This window comes from Hyla sarda, chromosome 7 (genome assembly GCF_029499605.1).
Source record: "Hyla sarda isolate aHylSar1 chromosome 7, aHylSar1.hap1, whole genome shotgun sequence".
In the NCBI taxonomy this organism is placed as follows: Eukaryota; Metazoa; Chordata; class Amphibia; order Anura; family Hylidae; genus Hyla; species Hyla sarda.
The window spans coordinates 185916962-185929146 of NC_079195.1; the positions used below are offsets into that span (position 1 = coordinate 185916962).

Genomic DNA, 12185 nt, shown 5'->3' on the forward strand with positions numbered 1-12185 from the left:
TTCTGTGTGAGGGGTTTTTACTGCTCTATATGGAAAGAGTGTTGTTTATTGTGTTCATAGAACTATATTTACCCCCTTAACTATATATTTATATACCTTTTTAGTCTAGGTTTTTTTTTCTGACATATATTTTTGGAAAACTGTCACTGCAGTTTTTAAAGGGGTACTCCGGTGAAAAACTTTTTTTTTTTTTTAAATCAACTGGTGCCAGAAAGTTAAACAGATTTGTAAATTACTTCTATTAAAAAATCTTAATCCTTCCAGTACTTATTAGCTGCTGAATACTACGGAGGAAATTATTTTCTTTTTGGAACACAGAGCTCTCTGCTGACATCACAAGCACAGTGCGCTCTGCTGACATCATGACCACAGTGCTCTCTGCTGACATCTCTGTCCATTTTAGGAACTGTCCAGAGCAGCATATGTTTGCTATGGAGATTTTCACCTACTCTGGACAGTTTTTAAAATGGACAGATGTGTCAGCAGAGAGCGCTGTGTTCCAAAAAGAAAAGCATTTCTTCTTTAGCATTCAGCAGCTAATAAGTACAGTACTGGAAGGATTAAGATTTTCTAATAGAAGTAATTTACAACTCTGTTTATCTTTCTGGCACCATTTAATAAAAAAAAAAAAAAAAAATAAAGTTTTCCACCGTAGTACCCCTTTAAGCCGTAGTCAGACGTTTATTGAAATGGAATTGGAAATATGAAAAAGGACTTATACTTCTTCCTACTGGATCCACTTCTGGCTTGGGTTCAAAAAACTGCAGTGGCAGTATTCCAAAAAAAATGCTAGAAAAACACCTGTGTGGAACCTAGCTGTATATTGTTTTTTTCATGCCTTGCTACCCTACTAGTGCATGATTTCCAGCCATACAGACCATATTTACTATTGTTAGGGTCTTCACTAGAGATGAGCGAACTTACAGTAAATTTGATTCGTCACGAACTTCTCGGCTCGGCAGTTGATGACTTATCCTGCATAAATTAGTTCAGTTTTCAGGTGCTCCGGAGGGCTGGAAAAGGTGGATACAGTCCTAGGAGACTCTTTCCTAGGACTTTATCCACCTTTTCCAGCCCACCGGAGCACCTGAAATCTGAACTCATTTATGCAGGATAAGTCATCAACTGCCGAGCCGAGAAGTTCGTGACGAATCGAATTTACTGTAAGTTCGCTCATCTCTAGTCTTCACCCCAGTACCATCCATTGTGGATTTTAAGCATTTTTATGAATTGTGTATTAATAAAAAAAAAAAGGAAAAGTTGCTGAGTTGCCCATAGCAACCAATCCGATTGCTTCTTTCATTTTGGAAAAGGCCTGTGAAAAGTGAAATAAGCCATCTGATTGGTTGTTATGGGCAACTCAGTAACTTTTCCTCTGGACAGATTTTGATAAATTTCCCTGGTGAATTTGTTTGTTGATGTGTATATGTATGTATAGATAGATAGAGGGGAAGATTTATCATTACATTTAGAGGGTTTTTTGCATAAAGTAGCAAAACAGCCATACCTAAGCAACTTTTAGCAGTTGCTTTGCAGTGGTTTCAAATGTATGAAGTGCGAATGTCGCATGTAGGCATAAAAAAAAAAAAAAAAGGACTTCAAAACTTACTTTCCAAAGACAACAATGATTAATGTCCCCCATGGTGTTTTGCTGCTTACCAAGTCGTTGTGAGCCTTGAGATAGGAGTATTATTTGTTAGTGTCTACTCCAACAGTAGCATGGCAAAAAGGAGTCAAAATCCTACATCTGCCACGTCACCGACAAGGGACACCCTATTTGATTCCCGTGCTTTCTTAGGCCCTGTTCACACAACGGAATTTTTGAGTGGACTCTGGTGGAAAAATTCCACTTGAAAATTCTGTTGAAGCAGAATACCATTGTTTTCTACTGCACCGTGAACACGACGAAATTTCAGGAATGGAAAGTGGAATTTCCGATTATAGCCTTCGCTGAAAGAATTGACGTGTTAATTCCTCCTGCGGATTCCGCTCCGAAATGCAATGCCATCTATGTCGACTGTGCATTTCTGAGCGGTCCTAGAGGTTGCTTGTTCTGCGGACGTCAATTCATCACGGAAGTCTGGCAGTAATTTTTACACTGTAAAAATCTGCCGTGTTAATATAGCCCAGTGTTTCCCAACCAGGGTGCCTCCAGGTGTTGCAAAACTACAACTCCCAGCATGCCTGGACAGCCGAAGGCTGTCCAGGCATGCTGGGAGTTGTAGTTTTGCAACACCTGGAGGCACCCTGGTTGGGAAACACTGACATAGCCTGAGGCAGTACAGGAGCTCTGTTGACTGGGCTACAGAGAAATTAGGAGGACGGGTGGGTAAAAATAATTTGGTACTAATAGGAGAATTGATCTGCTTTTCATTGCTGACAACAGGCCGTGTTATAGACGCCTAACAGAATTTCTATAAAAAAAAATTTGCAGCTAAAGGCAAACTTTTATATCTGAGGGGAAGGCTCTATAAAATCGAATATCCTAGTGAGCTGCCGGAGGATTTAATTTTTTAGCAGCCAGACTTCATTTTTCAGGAAATTACCGTTCCTGTTTCCAAGGGGTTGTTTTTCCTTTTATAGAAATAACATTCATTATTTAACTTCAACTTTCCTTACGTTTTATGCAGTCATAAGATTGAGATATCCACTCCATAGACTTTTCATAAAGAGGTGATTGGAAACTTTTTTTTTTGCTGAAAAACTCCAGACCGTTTTTCGCTCCCGGCTTTGACGTTCGAAACATTTAAAATAGTGTTAGAGTCCAGCTCTATAAGAGGACCTGTGTCAGGGGGAGTAATGAATGCAGTTATTCCTCTAGAACTCCGCTATTGATTCCACTACCAAACCCTGTGGATTAAAGCTGTGAATTTCTTTCGGAAAATCAGATTAAAAAAAATAAAAATAAAAGCAGAGAAAATCATTTTGGAAACAAATGAGTATGGAGGAGTTAAACATAACTTAAACTTTTAACTCCAGACTCTCAGCGTCTGGCCACGGTCTTACCAGTCAAAACTGATAAAATGTGCAGAAATTCATACATATATATCCATTTCCCTACTAGACTCATTCATTGAACGAGTGCTTTACTGCTCGGCTTGGTAGAGCTGATACATAAAAAAAAAAAAATATATATATATATATATATATATATATATATATATATATATATATATATATATATATATATATATATAAATTATTATTATTATTATAAAAAAAAAATTATATATATATATATATATATTATATATATTTTTTAAATAATAATAATAATAATTTTATTTATATATATATATATATATATATATATATATATATATATATATACACACACACACACATATATGTGTGTGCATGTGTTTGTATGTGTGTGTATATATATATATATATATATGTGTGTGTGTATATATATATATATATATATATATATATATATAATTATTATTATTATTTAAAAAAAAGATATATATATATATAATATATATATATATATAATATATATATATATAATATATAATATATAATTATATATATATATATATATTTTTTTTTTAAGAACTATCTCATAAATCCAGCACTACCCACTGCAGACCCTGTGATGTATGCATACACTAAATTTTCGGAGTATTTTAAACTACACTACTGCTATAACGTGGGTCTCTGAGTACACAATGAATGGAGCTGGGTGCAAAAGGCTCCATACACTGTGTACTGTAGTGGCCTGGTCGGGTTACTATAGCTCCTCTCACATTGAAGTGAATGGTAAAAGAGCTGCAGTATCCATCCATATCCACTATACAATGTAAGGAGCAGTCTGCTTACAGCTTGGTTGACTGTATATGTGGGCACCACAACTTAAATAGCTAACAGCTGATTGGCATCAGCCACCCCCACTGATCAGACCAGTGTTTCCTAACCAGGGTGCCTCCAGCTGTTACAAAAATACAACTCCCAGCATGCCCGGACAGCCGTTGGCTGTCCGGGCATGCTGGGAGTTGTAGTTTTGCAACAGCTGGAGGCACCCTGGTTGGGAAACACTGGATCAGACATTGATGACCTATCCAAAGGATAGGCCATCAAAGGAAATGTTTTGGAATGTCGACTGAACGGCTGTTTAGGGGTATGTTCACACTTACCGCATCCTGCGCATATTTGATGTGCAGGATTTGAAGCTGCAGATTTTATTAGCAGAGTTCAGTTTAAACTAAATGACCAATGACCAATCTGCCGCTTCAAATCCTTCGCATCAAATATGTGCAGAATGCTATATGTGTGAATACACCCTAATGTGTAAGGTGGCCTCCTGACGCTCTCCCCATCCAGGTAGAAAAGAATTGGGCATTTCAAATTTCAACTCCTTACCACCAGAGCTTAAAGGGGTTATCCAGGAAAAAACTTCTATATATATTTATATCTATATATTGATTTATATAAATAAATCAACTGGCTCCAGAATTTGTAAATTACTTCTATTAAAAAATCTTTATCCTTTCAGTACTTATGAGCTGCTGAAGTTGAGTTGTTCTTTTCTAAGTGCTATCTGATGACACCTGTCTCGGGAACTGTTCAGAGTAGAAGCAAATCCCCATAGCAAACCTCTTCTACTCTGTGCAGTTCCCGAGACAAGCAGAGATGTCAGCAGAGAGCACTGTTGTCTGAAAGAAAAGAACAACTCAACTTCAGCAGCTGATAATTATTAGAAGGATTAAGATTTTTTAATAGAAGTAATTTACAAATCAGTTTTTTTTTTTTCCTGGAATAGCCCTTTAATACTTGGTGATCCAAACATTCATGTGCATGGAAATAGAGGAAGAGACAGCTGTCAGCCAACCTATTTACTGCCAGAACTGGTGGGATTCCATTATGTGAATGCATGAAAACCTTTCCCAATATTCTAGCACTCACATAAACAGGATCTGATGATTTAATTTCCTCACATCTGAAAATGGGCTACTCACACAGGCGCTTATAGGGATTTTCTAATAATCTAAATTTAGCACGTCTACACAGGATTGGGGCTCTTAAAACAGTGTTCCTATCTACTGGCTAGAAATCTCTTCTGTTCAGATGATGAACACAGGGGATAAGATGTCTGATCTTGGCCGATCTGGCTGCTGGGACCCCCAATGATCTCCGGGCCTGTACCGCAGCGTTCTGAACATTTTTGTTTAGAACTTTGGGTTCGGGCAGCCGTGGTCTTATGTCAGTAGTCAGGCCCCTTCCCATAGACATGAATGGAGAGGGCGTGGCGTGACATCACAACCACAACCGCCTTCCAGACCCTGACGTTCTAAACACCGGGGGGCTGGCCTGGAGAACGCGGGGGGTCCCAGCGACTGAACCCCCTGCGATCAGACATCTTGTCACCCATCTTTTAGATAGGGGAAAAGATGTCTACGGGAAAATACCCCTTTAAATTCACTTACCGCGAGCAGAGATCTCAAAAATAGTAATGTGATGAAGCACTATGTGGAAAGCTTTGTGGGGGTGTAGGGTAGAAGGGGTGTTGATGTTCAATATAATAAAGGGCGCTGTTAACCCTTGTCACTCGTGACGCCAGGGTGAGGGTTAAACTCTGAAGTGATCGCCACCCTTCCCAAGAGCGATAGGTGAGTGTAGAATAAATTGTCCACAGCAGTGCTGAACTTAAAACTTGCAGGAATCTTTACTGAAGATTTTCTGTATATGCAGTAACGGTAACAGTCCAGATAACAGAGTCTTTACAAACAGAACAGCAGTGATTGACAGATTCTTAGGACCGGAAAGTTCCCTTTTAGATTTTGAGGATTGTATTTGCATAGATCCGCCGGATTTAGGGGTTGGATTAGGTCCGGAGATCTTGCGGAGATAGCGGGGAATTGTAAGAACTATCCGTCACTAGCGCAGGCCTAAGCCGCAAGGCTTTGGGCCTAGTAATTTGTCTTGTAAGCTGCGGAGGTCCTACCTCGTCCAAAGTCAGCAACCCAAGAGAGCGACAAGATGGCGCAGCTCCCTTGTATGGGCAGGGGCTGACCGTTTTGGATTGGTCCAATCAGCTGTCACTCACCGTTACAATGGATTGTGGGTGATCACATGTCCAAAACCACCAAAGGTCCTTTAGCAAAATCCATAGAGTTCTGCAACTTGGTCACATGACCCGCAGTATCACCATATACATTTATTTATATAGATAATATTTACAAATATTAAATGACTAAGGGGTGACTAGGGGTTAAATGAGGAAAGTGAACCCCGACAGTCCTAGGGACTCTAACTTTGGGGACTAATTACCAAGGAAGAGTATGAAATCCGGTGTCGGGACACCACAGTAAAGCTTGATAAACAAATGATATTTGAAAGTTTCTGGACGTCCCATCGTTCAGTGATAAATCTTTGTTTATATAAAACCAGGGAGCTTGTAAACCATTTCAGCAGCGACTCTGCCTTATATCCTCCGCTCTGTATACGGCTGACAAGTTATTCTGACACAAAGCTGTAATACTGTGAAAGGATTTTCAGCCTTCACTCCGATCTGTACCAATCTGTTTCCTTCCTAGATGAGTTGGATGGCGTTCAGAAACCTTGTGCTGAAAGGGCTCATTGAATGCCGGTGTATTAATGTAACAGCCTATAACATTTGTTCTGTGCGCTTGAGTCCATATTTCTGTATTTTCTTATTTTGCAGGTGAGCTTTTGGGTTGTGAGAGAGATTCTTCATGCACAAACACTAAAGATTCGTGCAGAGGTCTTGAGCCATTATATAAAAACTGCGAAGGTGAGAAATGTCGGTAGCATTTATTTTATGTTTTTATTTTATTTTTTTTAGCTTGTCTTGATGTTTAATATAAGACATGGGCACCACATACTTAGAATGCTCACACCCATGGATAAATATTTATCCCTGACACCTCATTTGGCAGCTCTCGGGCTCCATTAAATGCTTCCAGGCGCCCTGTGAGTCCATGAACTCTCCCAGTGTAGTCCTGGAGGTATGTGGAATGAGGCTTTATAGTGCAATTCTAAGCAGAGCCCAGACCCAACATTTAGACATTGATGTATGTGATAGCAGGTATTTCTTCCAACACTTAAAAATTGCAGAGAAGGAGGAAGAAAATGGCCTTATAATTGCTGCTTCTACTCAAAAAGAGTTTATAGAAATGTACAGTAACCCCCCTGACCTACGATGACCCCGACATATGATCATTTCAACATACGATGGCCTCTTTGAGGCCATCGCATGTTGAAGGCAGCATCAACATACGATGCTTTTGTATGTCGGGGCCATCGCATAAACGGCTATCTGGCAGCGCAGACTGCTTCAGCTGCCACCGGATAGCCGTTTACGGTGCCCCGTGTGGTCCGCTGACGATCACTTACCTGTCCTCGGGGCTCCGGCGCGTCCTCTTTGGGATCCCCTGCATCGTCGACGCTCTCAATCGTCGTCATCACGTCACTGCACAAGCCGTCCCGTCATCCAATAGGAGCGGCGTGCGTAGCAACGTGATGACGGTAACGAAGAGCGAGGATGCCGGGTAAGCAGAGGCCTTGCCGGAGAGTCGGGGACGCGGCGACAGCGATGGAAGGAGACATCCAGGGCAGCGGTGACAAGCTGTGACGGTCCGGAGCGGCGGGGACACGTGAGTATAACCTCCAATACCAGTGGTCGTCAACCTGTGGACCTCCCAGATGTTGCAAAACTACAACTCCCAGCATGCCTGGACAGCCGTTGGCTGTCCGGGCATGCAGGGTGTTGTAGTTTTGCAACATCTGGAGGTCCGCAGGTTGTAGCCCACTGTCCTATACTTTACATTGCACATGCATACGATGGTTTCAACAAACGATGGTCCGTTTGGAACGGATTACCATCGTATGTTGAGGGACCACTGTATATAAGTTCTACTAGCTTTTATAAAAACTAAACACATGGAGGTGATTTATCAAAGGAAAAGGAAAAGTGGTGCAGTTGCCCATAGTAACCGATTCGATTGCTTCTTTCATTTTTCACAGGCCTCTTTAAAAATGAAAGAAGCGATCTGGTTGTAATGGGGACTGAACCACTCTTCCTCCACACAGATTTAAAAAAAAAAATCTCTCCCATGAAGTTTAACCATACAGCTTTTTTCCAGTCTATGCAATGATCTGCAGCAGTATCAGCGCATTTCAATAATATATATTTATTTTACATTATATTGTCTTAGGCTATGGCCATGTTTAATTTCAAGATGACACAGTACCGATGAGTTCAAATGGCAGCAGAGGTTTCCTTACCCAGCCTCCTGCCACTGGACCATCGCTCCAATGATACGGGCTGGCTCTGTCAGGCTGTATCAGTGGAGCACCGATCACATCCTTCAATGCTAGGGGTAACAGTGTACAGTGAAAGCAATTTATTAATTTCATATAATTGTCTCCTAAGTAACTCAAAATGTAAAATATTAAATAATTTTTTTGTTAGAATATAATGTTTATCATCCTGCACAGTGAACAGCCATAACGTAAAAGAAATCCCAAACACCAACAATGACAGAAAATACCAAATGCTTTTGGTCACATCATATGTCAGGGGAAAAAAATTAATAAAAAGTGATCAAAATGTCTCATCCAAACTTAAAGGGGTTATCCAGGCAAAAACTTTTTTTTATATATCAACTGGCTCTGGAAAGTTAAACAGATTTGTAAATTACTTCTATTAAAAAATCTTAATCCTTCCAATAGTTATTAGCTTCTGAAGTTTTCTGTCTAACTGCTCAATGATGATGTCCCTTACCCCATATCCCTTACATGATGGGAAAATATCCCCATAGGAACTGCACAGCTCCTGGGACGTGAGTCATCAGAAAACAGTTAGACAGAAAACAGCAACTCAACTTCAGAAGCTAATAACTATTGGAAGGATTAAGATTTTTTAATCGAAGTAATTTACAAATCTGTTTAACTTTCCGGAGCCAGTTGATATATATATAAAAAAAAAGTTTTTGCCTGGAAATCCCCATTTAAATGGTAGTAATAAAAACTACCACTGATGGCATAAAAATAAGCCCACATACATCCCCATATAAGGAAAAAAAGTTAGTCATCAGAATAGGGCAATTTAAATGATATGCAAAAATAGTATGTGGGTTAAAGCCTCTAAAAAGTTTTTCAAATTACTAAAAAAAGCATTTTTTAAATGTTTTTTTTCCAGATTTTTTTCAGGACCTTGCACTTAATTTTATTTGGAGTTACCAGCAGTAGAACTCAGTAAAAAAAAAAAAAAAAAAAAAATGTTTTTTGGGGGATTTTTTTTTTTTTTTGCCTGCCGAATGACAGCACCAAAGGGCTGCCTGAACCTTCCAGCAATCATTCCTACAGCCCTGGGTGGGCACCGATCGAAGAGATTTGTTTACTGTGCATCTAACATAGTAGCAGGTAAAAGGAGAAATTCTAATATCTGTTTTATATGTCCATAGAAACTTTATGAGCTGAACAACCTGCATGCATTAATGGCTGTGGTGTCCGGGTTACAAAGTGCTCCGATCTTCCGACTTACCAAGACCTGGGCAGTAAGTAAAATACATATTTTTTATGACTTGTATGGATGTCATTTGTTCTCAGTAGATGTCTGCAGTTTTTCAGCGCTTAAATCCTTGTTAAATGCAACATCAGCCTTGAATAATGTTGTAAGGAAAGGATCCGTTGGAAGATACTCTTCTATATTAGCACAGTATTGGCTTCTAGGCCTTATAACCCTGAGTTATTAGAAGCCATACTTATATTGGGGAGAAGGGAACCTCCAGCCTCAGGGCATGATCAAAGCTGTAGTTTTGCAACATGTGGGAAGTCAACAAAAGGAGACCACTGTGAACTCTGAAATAAGACTGTGCAGGCCCCGGTATAGTGATGGGGTATTCATCCACCTCCAGTGCACCGTGCATGGTAAGTCTTCTGTAATTGAGTTTGAGTTGTGGAATGGTGTTTTGACTGCGAGTCAGGTTCCTGTCACTCTCGGCATGTGAGAAGAGTTCATGGACTGGTGTTAATCTGTTACAGACTCGCTGTGCATTCCACGCGTGTCCATTAGAAGGATCACTTGCTGCAGAGATCCGGGGATACAGTGATCCCTCAACTTACAATGGCCTCAACATACAATAGTTTCAACATACAGTGGTCTTTTCTGGACCATTGTAACTTGAAACCAGACTCAACATACAATGCTATGGAATCTGCAAAACATGCCAATGGCTGGAAGAACCGATCAATCAGAATGGATATTTCACTGGTAAAACCCCTGTATTACTGAAGCGTATGCACTGACTGGTGTCTGGTAGTGCCCCCTACAGTACAGGGAGGTATTAAATGTTCTGTACTCTTTACCTGTTCCAGGGTTAGCTGCTCCTTTGGACACCAAGTAAGGGCGACTCAATGTTACTTTTTTTTTTTAGGACATTGCGTGTTCTGTACAGGACCCTGAAGAAGTGCCTTTCCTCTACATAGACCAGTGTTTCCCAAAGAGGGTGCCTCCAGCTGTTGCAAAACTGCAACTCCCAGCATGCCCGGACAGCCTTCGGCTGTCCGGGCATGCTGGGAGTTGTAGTTTTGCAACAGCAGGAGGCAACCTTTTTGGGAAACACTGAAAAAGATAGTGATTTACAGCTTCCAGCAGATCTTTCTTACTTTTATATGTAAGGATTTGCTTTATCTATATTAGTTATCTACTTATTTTTAATCCACACTTTTTCCTATTTTTGGATGACATTTTGGGGCTTCAGAACCAATTACCAGGTTTCCATAGAGTTATGGTCTCAACCTACAATGGTTTCAACATACAATGGTCGTCCTGGAACCAATTAATATTGTAACTTGAGGGAGCACTGTACAGTGACAGCCATACTGTTGTGATAACAGGAGGGTAAAGGAGCAGCTCCTTTTAGACTGCATCCCCCTGAATTGTGAGGAACAGACAAATAAAGTAAAGAGTTGAATATAGGAGACTCATTCTATTACTGGAGAGTGAAGGTCAAGGTGACAGAAGAGTCTGTAATAGAGACCAGCTATGCATGTAGAATTTGCGTAGTTCATTCAGGTTTGAAGAATAGTTCTTGCTGTATACACTGCCCATCGGAAGAAACGGACATTACAGCTAGGGTGCACAAAATGACTATACAACTGCACGGTTGTTTCAAGAAAGGTCTATGAATGGAGATGTGTGAGGTCTGTTTAGTGGTGTATGCACAGAGCCTTTTTGGCAGCATAGAGTCCCTGCACCTCCTTACTATAGAACTGTAGGTGCCATGTTTTTTCTGTATAGCAATAAATAATATAGCTTACATAGAGTTGCTGACAGTGTATAATATTAAGGGGGTATTCCGGCTTTATACATCTTATCATCTTACAATAATCTAATGTGTATGGCCAGCACTGCTTGCAAGGGACTACAATGGAGCTGTATAATTAAAGATTAAAGGGGTATTCCGGCTTTATACATCTTATCCGCTATCCAGGGGTCCCGTCGCTGGGGACCCCCCGCAATCTCGGTGCAGCCCCCAACATTCTGTGCCGGACGCTGCATCCGAGACGGGAACTTGACCCCATGCCCCCTAGTGACATCACGCCGCACCCCCTCCATTCATGTCTATCTCGTCACTATCTCGTACTCTTAGCCCGAAACAGAATGTCGGGGGCTGCACCGAGAACGCGGGGGTCCCCAGCAGCGGGACACCTGGATAGGGGATGAGCTGTATAAAGCCGGAATACCCCTTTTAATCTTTAATTATACAGCTCGATTGTAGTCCCTTGCAAGCAGTGCTGGCCATACACATGAGATTATTGTCATCCAAACCTGCCAACCATCTAAGGTTTATAGGGGCCTCCTGACTCGGATGACAGATGCCATGAGAGATAAGGAGCAGGCAGCTAGATTTCAACTTACCCGTTTCTTTGTTCTCCGTGATGGGTCTAGAAGCGGTTTACTGTAATTCTCCATTCAGAACACATGCACACTCTTTCTTTTAAGCGGAGTTTGAATGCGTGTGGGGGGGGGGGGTTGGAAGAGATAGGTGTCAGCCCACAACTGTATGGCCAGGTTAATGAACAAGGAAAATGACAAGGTTGGAAAACAAATGAATAAAAAATTAGTCTAAAGGAGAAAGGTCGTGAGTTTCCAGTCCCAGAAATTACATCCAAGTGCATTACTTTACCCATATACAGTACATTGTGACCATGAT

The 12185-nt window shown here is 40.7% G+C and overlaps 2 protein-coding genes across 14 annotated transcripts in view; one reads left to right on the forward strand and one right to left on the reverse strand.

Moving 5' to 3' along the window:
• RALGPS2 (Ral GEF with PH domain and SH3 binding motif 2) overlaps positions 1 to 12185 on the forward strand; it is a 264782-nt gene that overhangs the window by 132945 nt on the left and 119652 nt on the right. For all 13 annotated transcript variants that reach the window (XM_056531809.1, XM_056531808.1, XM_056531819.1 and 10 more), the window contains 2 exons: positions 6668 to 6757; positions 9432 to 9524. In XM_056531809.1, the coding sequence (XP_056387784.1) occupies positions 6668 to 6757; positions 9432 to 9524 (183 nt within the window). The remainder of the gene's footprint in view (positions 1 to 6667; positions 6758 to 9431; positions 9525 to 12185) is intronic.
• ANGPTL1 (angiopoietin like 1) overlaps positions 1 to 12185 on the reverse strand; it is a 98717-nt gene that overhangs the window by 28765 nt on the left and 57767 nt on the right. The gene's annotated exons all lie outside the window — the stretch shown is intronic.